General features: G+C 36.5%; 2 protein-coding genes across 2 annotated transcripts; one reads left to right on the top strand and one right to left on the bottom strand.

Annotated features, from left to right (window-relative positions):
• Positions 1–3671: 3671 nt before the first annotated feature.
• Positions 3672–11714, top strand: LOC129449000 (uncharacterized). Its single transcript, XM_055211742.2, has 3 exons — positions 3672–4800; positions 8841–8907; positions 9189–11714. The coding sequence occupies exon 3, from the start codon at positions 9264–9266 to the stop codon at positions 11634–11636; it is 2373 nt and encodes a 790-aa protein (XP_055067717.2). The 5' UTR covers positions 3672–4800; positions 8841–8907; positions 9189–9263; the 3' UTR covers positions 11637–11714.
• Positions 11715–16172: 4458 nt separating this feature from the next.
• LOC129431783 (uncharacterized) lies at positions 16173–18733 on the bottom strand. Its single transcript, XM_055189824.2, has 2 exons — positions 18223–18733; positions 16173–17702 (listed from the first exon to the last, which is right to left on the bottom strand). The coding sequence occupies exons 1-2, from the start codon at positions 18593–18595 to the stop codon at positions 17137–17139; spliced, it is 939 nt and encodes a 312-aa protein (XP_055045799.2). The 5' UTR covers positions 18596–18733; the 3' UTR covers positions 16173–17136.
• Positions 18734–18832: the final 99 nt, after the last annotated feature.

Raw genomic sequence — 18832 nt, 5'->3', positions numbered from 1 at the left:
TGTTTTTTGCAATGAACTTTCTATTATGTTCTTTACATTATGTATTGATGATTTTAAAACCACAAATAAATACTTCAGCTGGGTTTTCCAGGCAGGGTCAGAATGATCTAGTGTATGAAGGTGAAGGTTTTTGGGTTTAGGTTCCTACACACTGTATTATATGTTTAATCTTTGTGGCACTTTCTCTGAATATATCATTACTGTTGTGTATTTTTCTATAAAAATTACATTTGCACAATAAATCGTCTTATAGCTCTCTCTGACTAAAGACTGATAATAGTGGTCAAAACCAATAGCAAAAGATCTGTATATTGCAGACAAAGATTTTGTATAGCTAGGTTGGCTTGTATGTTTGGTGTGAAACGGGGTTGGGTAGGAAGCCCATCTTCATATGCTTTCATAGGTGTCAAATTTGCTAGTGGCGCCCCTGATGTTCTCTTTCACTGAGATCATTCAGACTGCACTAATGTTTTTGTTGTGTGTTGTATTGAATGCAGTGGATCCAATACTGTAAATAAGGTGCACTCTCCTAGTCAACCATAGTAAATTGAAATTGATCTGCGTGATTTAATTATACAAGTATCTACAATGACAACTGGAAAAAGAGAAAAAGAAGAAGGAACTGAAACCAAACTAACACACGTCAGCAATTTACCAACCACATCTCAATGATTCAAAATCACATTGCAAATGTTGTGTTGTCAGGTTTTCTGTAACCTTGTGTGGTGTCAGACCCAGGCACTAAGACCCAAAACTATGATTTTTTTTCTGGTTCAGATAGTCTACAGTAGTTAAATAAAATTCACTCTAAGTCTTGTTTAAGAGAAGTTTAGGAATCACCATATACAAATGGTTATGGTTTGTTGTATCAGATTTGCTGTATGACCCAAGAAATAAAGTGGAGTATCCTAGCAAACTGAAATTAATTGAAGTGATTTGATTGAAGGGTTTGCAGTAGAAAAAGACAAAGGGGACAAGACAAGAAAAATGAGAATGCAAAGAAGACATCATCACCAATGCAAGCTGGATGATTAGATTAATTGAAAACAAGAACAAACTAATTAAACTTTAATGAGGTTATTAAAAGAAATGACAACGACAGTGACACATTTTTGTTTGAATACAACATGGTGGATTTGTAGTGGACGAGATTGGAGCTTTAGCAGTTTACTCCAGTGCTGTCTTTGTGTTGAGATCTTATCTTACATCCTGTGAACTAACAGATGCTGAAGCCTCGTGTTGAAAGAGTATACGTTGAAACCACAAACATAGTGGTATATAGGGGACATAAACTCAAAAACAGATCTGATGAATTTACAGTATGTCCAAATAAGGAGAGGTCTTAAACTGAAGGGCTACAGAGAGATTGAAGCCGAACCTCGTGGTTATTTCTGAATTATTACTTTTTGACTTATTAAACTGAAACCATTTAATTATTGAAATGTGCATTTGCTTGGCTATGTGGTTGATGAACTGCTGAATTATATGTATGTACACTTGGTTTCACAAAAAAGATCCCTCTTTATTTGGTCATAAATCCATCACATCATCATCACGTCCCCTTTTGTTTCTACGTGTGCATATACATATATAATATAAAGGAAACAAACAAATCAGAGAAGACACATAAATCAGTCAAATAAATTGATATATGGGAGTCGGTATCTTCCCGACTCTTCAACTTTTTCTTTGCGGTCTCAACATATATTTCTCAGCCAATTCTTATGAAATGTTTAAATAGCATGCAGTGTGAAAAGTTATTCAATACATGCGTTTCAATTTTGCGTGCATATACGCCAGTCCTTCTCGTTCACTTAATGGGGCGCATCTTTTTGTGTGTCGTTTTATGTATTGGTTTCTCTGTTTTTTTAGTTTTTTTACCATTGTCGCTTGGGTTTGGGGTTGGAAGAACAACTTTTTGTTAGAAATCCTAACCCAAACCCCCATTCTAACCCCAACTCCAAGCGACCACAATTTAAAAATAGACAAAAACATGAAGAAACCTATATCAAATGACACCCTAAAGCAAATCCCAAATCTAATCCCAAACCCAAGTGACAATGGTTAAAAAAAACTGAAAAAATGAGAAACCAATAAATAAAAAAACCCCAAAACAGAAAAAGTTGGGACACAGTAGAAATTGTGAGTAAAAAAGGAATGGAATAATTTACAAATCTCATAAACTTATATTTTATTCACAGTAGAATCTAGATAACAAATCAAATGTTGAAAGTGAGATATTTTGAAATGTCATGCCAAATATTGCCTCATTTTGGATTTCATGAGAGCTACACATTCAAAAAAAAGTTGGGACAGGTAGCAATAAGAGGCCAGAAAATTTAAATATACACATAAGGAACATTTGAAAGACCAATTTGCAACTTATTAGGTCATTTGGCAACATGATTGGGTATAAAAAGAGCCTCTCAGAGTGGCAGTGTCTTTCAGAAGTCAAGATGGGCAGAGAATCACCAATTCCCCCAATGCTGCAGGGAAAAATAGTTTTTTGAGTTTCTCAGAGAAAAATTGCAAAGAGATTGAAGTTATCATCATCTACAGTGCATAATACCATTAAAAGATTCAGAGAATCTGGAACAATCTCTGTGTGTAAGGGTCAAGACCGGAAAACCATACCGGATGCCCGTGATCTTCGGGCTCTTAGACAGCACTGCATCACATACAGGAATGCTACTGTAATGGAAATCATAACATGGGCCCAGGAATACTTCCAGAAAACATTGTCAGTGAACACAATCCACCGTGTCATTCGCTGTTGCCAGCTAAAACTCTATAGGTCAAAAAAAGAAGCCATATCTAAACATAATCCAGAAGCACAGGCGTTTTCCCTGGGCAAGGCTCATTTAAAATGGACTTTGGCAAAGTGCAAAACTGTTCTGTGGTCCAACGAATCAAAATTTGAAGTTCTTTTTGGACAACTGGGATGCCATTTCATCTGGACTAAAGAGGACAATGACAACCCAAGTTGTTATTAGCGCTCAGTTCAGAAGCCTGCATCTCTGATGGTTTGGGGTTGCATGAGTGTGTGTGGCATGAGCAGCTTACACATCTGGAAAGGCACCATCAATGCTGAAAGGTTTATCCAAGTTCTAGATGCATATGATCCCATTCAGACGTCGTCTCTTTCAGGGAAGACCTTGCATTTTCCAACATGACAATGCCAGACCACATACTGCATCAATTACAACATCAAGACTGCGTAGAAGAAGGATCTGAGTATTGAAATGGCCAGCCTGCAGTCCAGATCTTTCACCCATAGAAAAGATTTGGTGCATCATAAAGAGGAAGATGCGACAAAGAAGACCTAAGACAGTTGAGCAACTAGAAGCCTGTTTTAGACAAGAATAGGAAAACATTCCTATTCCTAAACATTGATCCTCCTCCAGCTGTTCCTTATATGTACATTTAACTTTTCCGGCCTCTTATTGCTACCTGTCCCAACTTTTTTTGGAATGTGTAGCTCTCATGAAATCCAAAATGAGCCAATATTTGGCATGAAATTTCAAAATCTATCACTTTCAACATTTGGTTCGTTATCTATATTCTACTGTGAATAAAATATAAGTTTATGAGATTTGTAAATTATTCCATTCCTTTTTTGCTCACAGTTTCTGCTGTGTCCCAACTTTTTCTGTTTTGGGGTTGTAGGTGGACAGGAAGGACTTCCTAAACATTTAGTTTAGAAAGAGCATTACTGGAAACAGTGAATCTCTGGCCACTGTCCAGGTCACAAACCGTTTTTATACAAAACCAGATTTCTTTTTCAATCAAAATTGGAATTTGGTGAATGTATTGCACAACTTTTTACACTGTGTGGAATTTATACACAAATTATTACAATATAGGTTGTTCAGCATAAAGTTATCCTTGTTATCCTAACGTCACAGCATGCACAACAATATCTTAACACACAAACGGCTCTGGATATTTACACCGCTAAAGCTTCAACCTCATTCGTAACACATCGAACACATGTGTATTCAAACAAAAATGTGTTACTGTCATTGTCATTCCTTTTATCGGCATCATTAAGGTTTTGTTAATTTATTCTTATTGACTAAGTAATCTAATCATGCGGTTTACATTGATGATGATTTATTCTCTGTTTAGTTTAGTTTGTCTTCCTTTTGTGTTTTCATTTCTCTTCTTTCTTGTCCTCTTTGACTTTTTTCTTCTGCAAACCTTGTTCAATCAAATCACTTAAATTAATCTAACACAACACAACAAAAATGAATAAATAAAAGATTGATGTTGTTAGTAAAGGAAATGATAAAGGTATAATGATTTTTGAACATGCAAATGCAACCTGTAACAGGCGAGGTTGAAGTTTCAGTGTGTTGGAGTGTTGAAACTTTGCATCCTTTGGGGGTCGAGAGAAAGCATTTTTAACTTTGCAAAATAAGTTGTTAAAACCACAGAATTGGGGGTGGGTTGAAAAGAGGCCCCTATGCATATTTGTTTGCTTAATTTAAAGGAGGGGTCTTGACAGTTTCTTTGTTTTACCAAGCAGCAGCTATATATTAGGTAGCAGAAGAGAGCTTGTGTTGAAGACTTCTTGCTGTTAATTTTGAATGATTGCTTTGAATTTGTTTATTAAACCGAAGCATTTAAAATGGTAATTCATTAAACCGATTTCTTAAACAAGTCTCACTGTGTAATCGTTTATTTATAACCAATTACCTAAAAAAGACTTACATCAAGCTCCAGTGCCTGAACCCAGCTGAGTTTGACACGGACACCGCCCAAGGTTTCTGGATACCCGACAACAAACTCGATCTGATGGTGAGAACAAATCTTTTGCTTTGCAATCGGATTTTGGGTTGATGAAATGTGTATGTTGGGAATTTTGGAGGCAGAATAAAATATAACATTTCTCCCAACATGGGGATGAAAATTCTTATTTTTAGTGATAATTCAAAAGTCCATGGGGATTTTTTATTGATCTCAAAATCAATTTCAACCATGTAACAGCACAAAACAAAGGTAAGATACAAAGAAGAAGAAAAGAGAGAGAGAGAGAGAGAGAGAGAGAGAGAGAGAGAGAGAGAGAGAGAGAGAGAGAGAAATGAATGGGCTCTTTAGCGAGGGAACCGCAGTGTCCCGCTAACTCCCGGGGTTGGCCTACAAAAATATAGGGAGGGAATTCTGTTTCCTGGTCCAAGCATCCACTCATTTCAATAGGGGGTATTGTTTAAAAAGATGTTTATGAGCACTATTATCATATCACACATTAAAAATAGTAAGATAAAAATGAGGATTGGTGTTTTTGGTAGTTTTCATTATGATACCAGTGTATAGCATGATTTTTTTGTTATTTCCCTATGGAATTTCAGATTGGTTGGACCTGGAAGCTGTTCATTACATCAGACTCAGGCTGTGTCCATATACTCACACTTGCAGTCTTTGCACACTTGACTACTTACATGAGTTATTTCCTGTATTTGGTCCAAGTGTGGGCATGAAGATCTCTCAAGCGTGCATGTAGGATTATTCACCAGATGGGACTTAGCAAGTGTTAAAATGTCAGTCCAGGTTGTGGCAACAATTTGCACCAAAATGTATTAGTTTTTTATTTAGCCTACTTAACATACTTTTTTCTTTAAATAAAATGAACACATAACCAAATGAATAAATAAATGAACATTTGACGAACTTAAAGGTTATTATATACTTATGTGAAACTTTCAGAAGCAGAATTCTTTGCCCCTATAAAAAAACTCTTCATTTTGTTCATGCAGCTTTATTAAAGTTTATTGTTTATTAAAGTCCCTAAATAAACAACACCAATTATGTTGAAATTAAACAAACAAATTCAACAATTTTCTTTGTGACCTGTATAATAATTTGATGAATGTTACATAAATAACTTTACAACCTCTTTATTTTTTACTGAAACTGATTCAAATTATTCTTGTTCATACTTGCAATAAAGAAACGCTCTGTAATGTGTCAGCGTTGCTGTCATATTAGCAGTGGCAAGAGGAGCTTGCAAACAAATGTGAGAAAAAGGAGAGCTGCAACTTCTTAGATATAAAACCCAACTTTTACATTTCTTAACCGATTTCAATTATTTTTTTAATCTGTGTGGGAGTTTTTTGTGCTTTCAGCAAAATCAGCAAATCTAAATCAAAGAGTGACACTCTGCCTCCGTTTTGTATAGCACTTAAATTGTATTATAGAATTACTCAGTTGTGGCCGGTGACTTCTCTTCCAAGGGGTGTGAATTCAAAATATGTGTTTGTTGCGTATGTTAACCTATATGTGCATCATATGTCATGTCAATACCTGCTGCATACACATTGTAAGTGGTCCAAATATGACCCCATCCATCCGTTTGGCCCAACGACGGAATCCAAACGAAGGGTAATAGCGCGTTCAGTCTTTTCCGGCGCTTGCAGGTGACGTTTTGGCATTTATGTAATTTTGTATTATTATCTCTTATCTGACTCCAAAGACAAAGATTTTGTATATTATATTACAAATCAGATTGATTATTACTTTTAAAACTTACAGAATTTAGATGGATGTTTGTTTATTTATTCTGATAAAGTTCTGGTATTACACTCGTTCATTCGGTTCTCATAGTCGCACGTGATCCTAGTACGGGCCTCATAATTAATATACTGGTCAACGGTCATAAGCGAATCAGTGTTGGTCGCTGCCAGAGGTTGGACTATACGCTTAAGCGGCCGCTCTCTGCGTGCTCAACTTTAAACATACTTTATTTAGTCCCCTTAGAGGTGACACTTAATTATTACAATAATTATTTCTAATCAAAATGAATGAATAGAATAATATTGAAATAAACAGAGGTTGAGGCTTACCCTATTTAGAGTAATCAGAGATGTTACTCTAAACGGAAACACAGCCTCCACGCTTCTAAGTACACTTAAACTAACGCCAATTGCTAGTCGTATCTCACAAATCCTCAGCTGATGTATTATTCACTATCTAACTGGGATTTGAGCCGATCCTAGCCTGATTTCTGTCCTTACGGTAACTACGGATACAACGGTATTACTTGCAGTGTCAACATTTACCGAGCAACACAGAATAAAGTCAAACATAACAATTTATTAACCAGGTAAGGAAAAACATAATTCAGAAGCCAATTTACATTCCAATTCAAATACAAAACAAACGAAAAACCATTGCATACCTGGTAAGGAGATGAAGATCTGGTTACAGATTCCTCAAAATAAAATAAAAGTACATGATGCTATATCAAAGATACAGCATCATGGGGGTGTATTTCTAGATATTGAAAGTCCCGCCTAAATCTTCTACACATCTCCTTAAATAACCAGAGAACAAAGCATATAGGAATTTGGTACTGATTGGTTGTTGTAAAAACTCAGGGCTGTCCTTAATCTGTATACAGTGGGTGATTGGTTTATGCTTGGAATGGGAGGTGTCTATTAACATTGAATGAAGTTTCACATATACTTTAACATTGTATTCTGTTGTTATATGGGTGAGACCATTGTAACCACTTGCAATGAGATATTTCAAAGAAAAACAAATAAGATACAGATTTTAGGTTCTTTGTGCATGTAGCATTTCATATACAGTTTGCTTTGAGACAATAAGAATACAAATGTATGACACCCTAAAGGTGTGTCTTTGAAACCCAAATGTTTCTCAGTGGGAAGTCCACTGTGAATCGTAGAGAGTTGCTTTCCCGAGCACTCACGTTGCCCCCATGCAGTATCCTTTGGGGAGGTGCTATATTTATTCAGGAAATTGTCTTACAACATCGAAAGAGTTTATGATAAAAGAGACGCTAACGTTCACAAAATACTCACAAGAAACTAAATTAACACTAAACTCTGATTACAAATAAGATAAGCGGGTATCTGGCAAACACTAGCGTCTCTTTTATCATGAACCCTTCAGACGCGTGTGTAGCAGACATTTATTTTGACAAGTCACATGATGCACCCAGGTTTACATGACACGCCAACCACATATTTTGACATAAGGAGCCACACACATGATGGGCTGAAAACATGTTGTGACATTGTGTGCCCTCAAAAAAGAAGTCACCGGCCACCACTGCATATATAAAATAATGAATTAATTGTAAGAATAATTTTTGATGCAAATCTTTTTGACACAATAATCACACAACTGTTGTATTTGAACACACAATTAATGTAATTAAAGGGATAGTTCACCCAAAAATGAAAATTCGGTCAACACAAAAGAAGATATTTTGATAAATGATGGTAAGCACACAGTTGATTGTAACCATTGACTTCCATAGTAGGATTAACAAATATTATGGAAGTATTGTGATAAATGATGAAGATATTTTGATAAATGATGAACATATTTTGATAAATGATGGTAAGCACACAGTTGATTGTAACCATTGACTTCCATAGTAGGATTAACAAATATTATGGAAGTATTGTGATAAATGATGAAGATATTTTGATAAATGATGAACATATTTTGATAAATGATGGTAAGCACACAGTTGACGGTACCCATTTAATTCCATTTTCTTTTTCTATTTTTTATTCCTACTATGAAAGTCAATGGTTACAATCTGCTGTGTGCTTACTATCATTTATCAAAATATCTTCTTTTGTGTTTATCAGAAAAAAGAAAGGATGAGTAAATGATGACAGAATTTTTATTTTTGGGTGAACTATCCCTTTAATACTCTAAACCGGAGTTTGAGGTTGTTATAAGTTTCCTCGTGCTTCACACATGTAATAATGAAAACATTTCTCGTAGTTACTTTGTCTGTGTCTTTAAGATCTGACGAATAATTGTAAAATGAGTTGAGTGAATGTGAAATGTCTATTTTCCAGGCTTTTGTGAATGTCTGCAGTATTCAGTTCTTCAGCCAGTGATTTATATTTCATTTATCTATCGAAGGTATGTTGCTTTCCTGTTTATTCTGTTTTGAATGTTGAATAACGTACAGTATACTGATGTTTTTCTTGTTACTGTCTATGATTTATTATCCTGAATTGTGTTATATACAAATATACAAATATACTATAGGCTATAGTTTCACACTGTATGCTGTTACTACAGTATGCATTTTATATGAAAAATATGAGTTCATGATTTTTATGAATGTCTGCAGTATTTAGTTCTTCATCTAGTCAAAAAATATTTTTAATTCATGTGTTCAATCTGTATCCATTACACAGACTTGAGAAGACCTGTGGAGAGCAATAAACTCAAAGACTCTCAAAAAAAACCAGTTTTAAAGAAGAAAGGTAGATATGACGGGCCAAATGGTTACCATTCATCTACCCGAAGATACTGGGGGAAAACACGAATGGGTTCATTCCAAGCAGGGTAGATGCGGGTCCAGTCATATACCTTGGGAAAAGATCAGAAAGATGACTTCAGTAGTGAATCTCAGGGTGAAGGAAGGGGCGGAGCTTCCAAACTTCATCTACTCCAATAGAGAAGGCAAAGATGGATCTCCCGAAGTAAGGGTGTTTGACGATACAGGGCCAGAGATACGAGGCACACCAACTAACAGTTGGAAAACATCCCTGGTTGAAGTCAACCTTGGGGAAGGATCCAAGAAGGGCTCGAACTCTCCTCAAAAAGAAGGGTTAGCATTACCTGATAAACCCCATAGCCCAAGCGATGAATCTTTATCAGAGGATGAAGTGCCATTGAGGGTTTATTTTGGAAAGGGATCGAATTTGATAATCTTGAAGGAAGGGCTAGTAGAAGATGAGGAGGAAGCAGATGTATTAGTTAAAGCTGTCGATGAATATCTTGGGTCTGGGTTATCCACGAAACTTAAAACAAGGGCATGGCAAGAATTTCAGGATGAATCAAATAGACCAATGCAACAAATAAAATGCCCCCTAAGAGAGGGAGATATAGTGTTTCAAAAAATAGGAGGACAGAACGGTAAACCGGTGATACATGCTGTAGGGCCTCAAAAAGGCAAGAGACAGGAATCAGAAGAAGAGCTAAGGGCCGCAATGACTATTGACACGTTAATAGATCAAATTTGTGCGTCAGCTCGAAAGAATAAATATCACACGGTAGCCATGCCCATAATATCTGGAGGGATGTTTGGATTTAATGAGGTCAAAATAGGGACGTACCTCGTAATGGCACTGTTGAAAAAGGCTGAAAATTGTCCTGGAACGTGGATTGTGTGTCACCCAGACGCCAAAGTATTGGTAAATGTAACATACAGTGTGAATCAAAATAAAACAGCTGGAGAAGGGAGGTCAGATCAGATTACAAACCCGAGGCAGAAATCGACTAGTCTAAGAAAAGAGGTCTTCGAATACAAACCGGATCCAGTATTAAGGAAAGTAAAGAGTTCTCAAAGGAAAAACGGACAGGTAGTAAACCCTTATCCTCAAAATGGTAAGAGTTGTGAGACATTTACACTTGGCAAAGGATCGTATAGACCCGCACATGCAAGAAGTAGAACGAAAGATACTCTCTTAGATAAAATCAACCAATGGGATACAGAATACGCACCCGGAATAACACACGGTCAGGTTTGGCGTTTGCTTAATGGAGAAGACGCTACGACAATTTTAGCTGATACCACACTGACTCAGAGAGCTAAGAGAGCCATACTAGCACATAAGGACCTGACAAACCGAGCAGCTTTTGAGAGAATAATAATGAAAGCTGTGAGCCTACATGACGCAGGAGAAGACAACCCGGATAGTGAAGACGAGACAGATTCAGATTATGAGAGATTAGTTGCTGAGAGACCAATAAGGGTGCCACGCACACCAAGAAAGTTACGGCTCAAAGAGAAAAACCCAGAATCTGCCTCGAATGAAGATCAACATGTTGGGGCTAATAATCTAAGTCAGCGTTTGAAATCGTTTCTATTAGGAACACCTGGTGGAGGACATCAGACCAAGAAAGATGAAGTGGTGAAAATAAGACCTAGACTAACCTTAGAAGAGCTGATTATAATGGATTTACACATGAAAATGCTGAGTAAGGCCAAGTTAGAAAATACCACAGTGAGAGGAAAGATCAAAGATTTAGTCCGCTATGCAGAAAAGTTCGGAATGCCAAAAGAAACCATCGACTTACACATTTTAGCTGAATTTGGGCTAGATGATGGGAGAAATCTGGGAAAACTTTTGGAAGAAATGGAACAGAATCGCTTTGAGCAAGCATTGACCTCTATAGGAGGACTGTCAGTGTGGGAGGAATTGGCACGCAAGGGTCTAAGTGTAGAAGGACTCATAAAACTAATTTTTCAGGCAATAAGGAAATATAGCATAGATGAAGCAGAGGATTTTTTTTTTAATTCGGAAACATCCACAGCTGAAAAATCCAAAAGTAAACGGCATCAACCTAGAAATTGGACTAGGAGATCTGGTCGGGGACCGAATAACCGATACGAAGCAGGAGACAGATCACCATCACACCCCGGACGTAAACCAGAGTCAGAATGGGTAAAATCAGGGGAAAATAGAAGAAGACGCCAAAACAATAGGGGTTATAAAAATAGAAAGCAATCAAAGCCCAGGGCAGAAAGAAACGACAATGACAGAGAGAAAGGAAGTTATATCAGTCCAGAGAAATGGTGGAAGCTCACTGCAGAGGAGAGATCCCAGATATTACTGGAAAGAGGAAAAAAAACATAAGCCCCCAAGAAGAGTGGGCATTATAAAAACCCAAACTAGCATGGAAAGGGAAGAGGTTAAACTCAAAAAAAAAAAAAAGAAAAAGAAAAAAACTGATTTCAGAAGAATACCCATAGTTAATATAGTAAAGCTTCTTTTTACTAAATCTTTTCTTTTAACTATTTTTGAAAATATTTTCTATATTAACTTTTTCTTTTTATTCTCATTATGTCAACCATTATAAAGTTATATTATAAAGACTAATATCTTTGTTTTAAATTGGGCACTAGTGGACCTCAGTATATGCCACATTACAGGCGCGCATATATAATGTGTCACTACTTCATAGAGTCACCTGCGTTAGCGTTGCCATCAATCATAAAAGATATAACAGTAGTCAAATCAGGTTCATGCGTGATCTTGCTTTTTTATTGTATATAAAAAATAAATTGCATTCATATGGTGTCGTTTCGTCCATTAAGTGAACACTTTTTTCTCATTATGTCAACTATAAGGAAGTTGTATTAGACTAGCATCTTAGTTTTTACTAGATACATTTTATTGAGCAACTACACTGCTGGACCTTATAGTACATTATTGTCACGCAAAAATAATGTGTCACTAGTTCATAGATGCACCTAAGTCTCTATCAATCATAAAAGATGTATAACGACGGTCGAATCAGGTTTGTGGGCATTCTTGTTTTTTATTGTATCTTCAATGAACCCAATAAATTGTGCTTGTTTCGTGTTGTCATTTGAGTACGCGCTTGTATAATAAAAAAGTATCTCGGACTTTAACTTTTAAACGGCATCTGGCTTCCTCACTTTTCTTGGCCTGCAGCATCTTATTTGCATCGCGAGGGGCTGTTTACAGTAGTGTCATATGAAACTTATATGTTTTGTACTCTTATTGAGGGGCTTTAGTTTAATTTAAAGTTTGATATGTTTGAATGCATGTGCATTACTGCCCTGACCATGTAAATTCTCTCAACCACATTTAGTTTTGCAAGTGCGGCCGCTTAAAAAATGCACTTGCAAAAAAATGAAACCATTTGGTCGCAGTCCCTTGGTTAATAAAACCTACGTATGATGAAACTACATTTCAAACCAGTTATAAAACCTATAAACAAAGTTGTATTAAGATGTTGGTGGATTGAGATAAGAAGCCAGTCTTACTTCAAAGACACGCAAGTAATTAAAAAGGGATTCACAAGAATAAACAAATCTACAGAAAATAATAATCAATTGTTCCTGATAAGACCAACAAAGATCAAAATTGATAAGAAATAGAAATGGGGAAATCAATTAAACGACTTTCAATAAAACTGCTTGAGGAGCTGGAAGTGTTCAGATAACTTTCTGTGATCTTGAGCAGATTAATGAAATTGGGTTTTTATGATATGGATGCAACTGCATGGAAATACTGAAAATCTCTGCTGGCACTAATTAGTATGAGTTATCTAAATCTTTAATAATAGTAGTGAATAAATGAAGTAAAATAATACTGTGGAATGATGACTTTAGCCAAAAGATGGAGTAAAGTGATTAAGACTAAAAGGATGATAGTTCTGGTTATATCAATTATATGTAAACTGGGTATAGACATTTGGCATGAAAAATAGTCAAGAAGAATACATTTGTATTCTGGTGTATATTTTAATGGGAATGGTGATATCTAGATATGGAAGCAAGAAGAAGCAAGTTTACATTAACTGTGAGTATTTTTTGACAATAGAGTATTGATGGAAATGTTTATACCAATAAAAACATAGGATAAATTCAGAAAGAATATGAAAAAATACAAGAATTTTTCCTATATTCTTTGTATTTGCCTAATTTTCAGATGTTGATGTCAGTATGGGATTAAATTACACTGAAAAAAATGATTCATTGAATTTAATCAATCCTTTCAAGGTAAGCGGTTGCAATCAATTAATTTAAGCTACATTTAACAAAAAAGATTAGTAACGTCAAATAAAATATCAAACTTTGTTTAAATGAAGCTTAAATGAATTGATTGCAACCACTTACCTTAAAAAATTGATTAAATTCAATGAATAATTTTTTTCAGTGTATAGAAAATATTAAGAAAACGAAATTACAAAAATAAATGTTTGTTTTTGATGTGGGAATTCAAACAGAAGAGTTTATATTTAGTTAATTGATGGACAAAGCTGATGTGCAAAGTGTATAAGCAATCCTAAGAATATGTATGCTATTGAAGTATCCATATGAAACTTTGTCAATGAGAGAGATGAATTCAAAGCTAATGGATTTAGAGAATTGCAACTGCATGGGAAAAGACAGGAATGGGATCTATATAATGCCATGCTGGATAAAGCCAATTGGCAGACAGCACAAAGTTAAGCCAAGTATAACTGTGAGAAACACGTTCATTGTTCAAGTAATCGACAAGAAGGATAAGTAAGAAGAAATGGCAAAGATTTTGAGGTGATTGGAGTACAGGGACTTCTGGATTGGCATTGTTGATGGTTTACGTCTGTTCCACTGATGGCTGTGATGATCCAGGAGAACCCAGCCAGATGGCTCTGACCATCCTGTAAAATGGAGGCCAGATGCCTGGGATGACCTTTGGGCAGTTCCTAACTAGAGCTAAAACTCAACCGGGAACAGCAGATAAGGGAGTGGGAAATTTATTAAGTTCGAGTGTAAGGGTGTTTTCACATATAGTTCGTTTTAAAAGAACCAAACCCAGTTCACTTAAAGTGAACCAGAAAGTGAACTAAGCAAATGTGACCTCAGTCCCTTTCGTGTTCACAATATAAAAGACTCAAAAGAGAACCCAGTTCTCTTTTTGGTCCTCTTTAGTATTGAAGTGATCTCAGACCCTTTCGTGTTCACACCTCAACTTCATAAGAACTCAGAACCCAGAATTCTGTGCAGCAATGAATTCTGGGTATTAAAAATGGCCTCCTTACATGTTGTCATCACATGGCTGTGGTATATTTTTAAGCAGAAAACAAGAAGAGAAGGTGTGAGAAAAGTCCTAACTAAAGGAAAGCATCTGGAAAAACTTAAGAGGAAAAGGATAGCAGCTAAAAAGAAATTTTTTTTCCAACACTATCAACAACTGCTTATGCTTACGACAGGACTACTTGTGACGTTTCAGCTGTCATCTGAACGGTTAGTATATAGAAAAGTAACACACCCCTAGTGAACAGAAGTTACAAAACAATAAATGTCATTATCTTCTGAACTGTATTAATTTTCATTATAATATAGCTTTGGTGTATTTACGTGTGCAAAGTATAGCTATTTAACAGTTACAATGCTTCTTGACACACCATCTGTATAATTACTACTCCATTTTTTTTTTTCAAGTTCATGCTGGACAAAACCCAAGTCTCAGGCTTGGTGGGAAAGCACGGTAAACTGGTCAGACAATGATTGGTTGCACAATTTCAGGATGAGAAGGGATTCATTCATGTACCTCTGCACTGTACTTAGGCCACATCTTGAGCGACAGCGATCACGCTACAGAGTTCCTCTCACTGTGGAACAAAGAGTTGCCGTTACAATTTGGAGGCTTGCTACAAATGTTGAATATCGCTCTATTGCACACTTGTTTGGTATCGGCCTCTCAACGGCATGTGTTGTGACACAGCAAGTAGTTTCAGCCATTCTCTTTATACTGAAACCAAATTTGATCAAAGTTCCTACAGGAAACAACCTGAAACATGTGGTAAATGGCTTCAGAGACAGGTGGGGCTTTCCCCAATGTGCTGGGGCTATAGATGGCACACATGTGCCTATCATTGCCCCACATGATAACAGGTCTGACTACTATAACAGAAAAGGCTACTACTCAATAATTCTGCAAGGTGTTGTGGACCACAAATTGATGTTTTGGGACATAAATGTTGGGTGGCCTGGAAAGGTGCATGATGCGGGTCTTTGGAAATTCCTCCATCTTCCAAAAAGGGCAATCAGGCAGACTTTTTCCACCATGGACAGAAGAATTTCAAGGTGTTTCTGTCCCTATATGCATTGTAGGAGATGCTGCATACCCACTCCTACCGTGGCTTCAAAAGCCATTTCCTGAAACACCAGGAGTTACCCAGGACCAGCGTCTGTATAATTACAGACTAAGCAGGGCCAGGATGTGTGCAGAGAGAGCATTTGGCAGGCTGAAAGCAAGATGGCGATGCCTACTGAAGAGAAACGACCACAGCCTCAAGAAGATTCCTAAAGTTGTGGCAGCTTGTTGTACACTTCATAATTATTGTGAGAGCAGAGGTGAAATGCTGGAGTCTGAACTACTGGGAAATGAGGAAGATGAAGAAGACAGGGAAATGGGTGAGGAAGAGCTGCCAATCCTTGATCATGGCACTGGTCAAGACATTCGCCGAGCTTTAACTGCTCATTTCAGCCAAATTTAGAGTTCGGTAATATGATGGATGCAGCCAGTTCAAATGTTTTCTTTTGTCAGATAAGATGTGAAATGTTTCTTTGTTCATAACATTTAATTATTCTGTTTTAATGATTATTGTTTTTTCAAAATAATTATTTAAAAAGTGACAACAGAATTGCTTTGTATACTAACTGTTGGTTTATTTTATTTTTTTAATGTAACAAATGACTTCACAACAGAATATTTTCAACAATCTGTTAATTATCCTAAACAAATAAAAAACTGCATCACTGTGCTACTGTATGTTGGTCCATACAAAACAGATTCACAAATGAAAACCATATCTGAAAATATTTCAGATAGTATGCTTGTAATACATAACACAACAATATGTTATCTAACAAAAAATTGACTAGTTTCAAAAGTGCAAATAATACATCATTTGTAGTGTGTGTATATACACACATTAACACACTAAATATGTTTAAGCAGCAACAGTAACATATTTATGCAAAAACAATATGTTCAACATCACTGTGCTACTGTATGTAGGTCCATACAAAAAAACAAAACAAATGAAACCCATACCTGAAAATCTTTCAGATAGTATGCTTGTTATACATAACAAAACAATATGTTATCTAACAAAAAATATACTACTTTGAAAAATGCAAATGGTACAACATTTGTAGTGTGTGTGTGTAAACACAGTAAATATGTTTTAACAGCAACAATAACATATTAATGCAAAAACAATTATCTTCAACATCACTGTGCTACTGTATGTTGGTCCATACAAAAAAGATTCACAAATGAAAACCATACCTGAAACTCTTTCAGATAGAATGCTTGTAAAAAGTAACATAACACTATTTTGTTATCTAACAAAAAAATGTACTAGTTTGAAAAGTGCAAATGGTACAACATTTGTAATGTGTGTGTGTGTGTTCTCTGTATATACACACACACAAAAAAAAATTTCAGCAGCAACAATAACATATTAATGGAAAAACAATATGCTGAACATCATTGTGCTGCTCCCCTCTTTAAAAAATTAGGTAGTTTAAGTTCAAATTGAGCAGCTGCAATAATAACATTTTTGAAAACCTAACATACTATGCATAAGGAACAACAACCCAGTGATTCTTCAGTTGAATTTGTTGATCTCATGTAAAACTGATGAAAGTGGCACTTGAGAAGCAGCATCAGTTGAATCTTCTTGGTTATACACTGCAAATCCTTGATTTGAGTGGTGTGCAGGTGTGAGTTGGTGAAGTGTGGTTGAATGTTCAGGTGTGTAGATTGGAGCAGGGAAAGGTGTTTGACTAGGTGCAGTATGTGTAGATGCACTAATCACTTGGGCCATCATACGTAGCATAGCTTGGTCATGCTCCATCTGGGTCTGTCGATGTCTGTCTTCCAACTCTATTTGCAGTCTAAAGCGTTCCCGTTCTAGTTCAAGCTCCCTGCGGTGACGTTCCTCCTCTCCAGTGGCAAAGAGCTCAAAGTACTGTTTTTGTTGGTCAATCATGCTACTTAACATAGATGTCACCTCTGTGACGGTGCCCTTAATGCTGGGACGTCGGGTTTGTCGGTTTTCAACCGATGGCTGACGTGTATGTGTTGGAGTGTCTGCTGCAGTCATGTCATCGCCGTAATGGTTGTTTTCGCTGGCTGTGCTGCTGTCAGTAACACTGCTACATCTGTCAAATTCTGAAAGACATGAAACAATAAATAAGCAGTGATCACATTGATCAGAAGTGAAACGCATCGCACTACTGGCTTACCTGACCAACCTAATGTAATACCATAATGATCATGTCTGCTGTACACTTTTATTAGCTCAGGAAGTAATAACACTTTATGGTTTTAACTACTGGTTACTATTTTATATGTAATGAATTAACAGTTTTCACACACACACACACACACACACACACACACACACACACACACACACACACACACACACTTTGTTAATTAATTGCAAAAAACGATAGAAATACTTAGTAACGTTACATCATTGAATTTTTAAATGTTGACCAAACATTCACTAAGATTTGGTAATGGTAATATTATGCTCATTATTTAGCATACATTACTATACAGTAGCATTAGTGTAGCTAACTAATGATAGGTGCAATCATATGTTCCACGAATATTGTCTGTTTAATAACCTCATATAATGTGTATTAATTATAAGCATTTACACGGATGCCAAAATGATCCTTACCTTCTTCCTCTTCATTCTGCAAGTCCACACTTCCACCTTCGACAACATCTGCTGGACAAGCACAAGCGCTTGCACCCAAAATTTCATTCAAATCGTCGTAGAACGGACAGGAATCCTTGATTTCAGCAGACTCCCCACTTCGACGCATTTTATCACGGGTGCTCATGTACTTCTGTCGTAGTTTTTTCACTTTTACGCGACACTGTAGTGCTGTTCTGTTGTAGCCCCTTTCTTTCAGTTTTTGAGAAAACAGAAGAAATACTTTTATGTTTTTGTGTGTTGAGAATAGCTGGCGTTTAATGCCATCCTCTTTCCAAATATCAATAAGTGCACAACTTTCTTCATAAGACCACACGACTCCGCGACCTGCCATGGCGAAAAGTTTTGTGTTTCAGCAGTGACGGATCACGGCTGCAGGTATGGCAAGCCTCTAGGGACATTTGGCGAAACGAAACGCAAAGTGGACCGGGACCTCATTGCTTTCACATGTCATAAACAAATCGAACCACAAACGGACCCAGAAACGAACCGTACTCAGACCACCTCCGGAGGTGGTCTGAGTGCGGTTCGTTTCTGGGTCCTTTTAAGGGGTCTGAGATCACTTGGTTTG

Source organism: Misgurnus anguillicaudatus, chromosome 10 (assembly GCF_027580225.2).
Source record: "Misgurnus anguillicaudatus chromosome 10, ASM2758022v2, whole genome shotgun sequence".
Classification (NCBI taxonomy): domain Eukaryota; kingdom Metazoa; phylum Chordata; class Actinopteri; order Cypriniformes; family Cobitidae; genus Misgurnus; species Misgurnus anguillicaudatus.
Note: the sequence above shows the minus strand (reverse complement) of the source record. Positions and strands in the feature narration are given on the sequence as shown.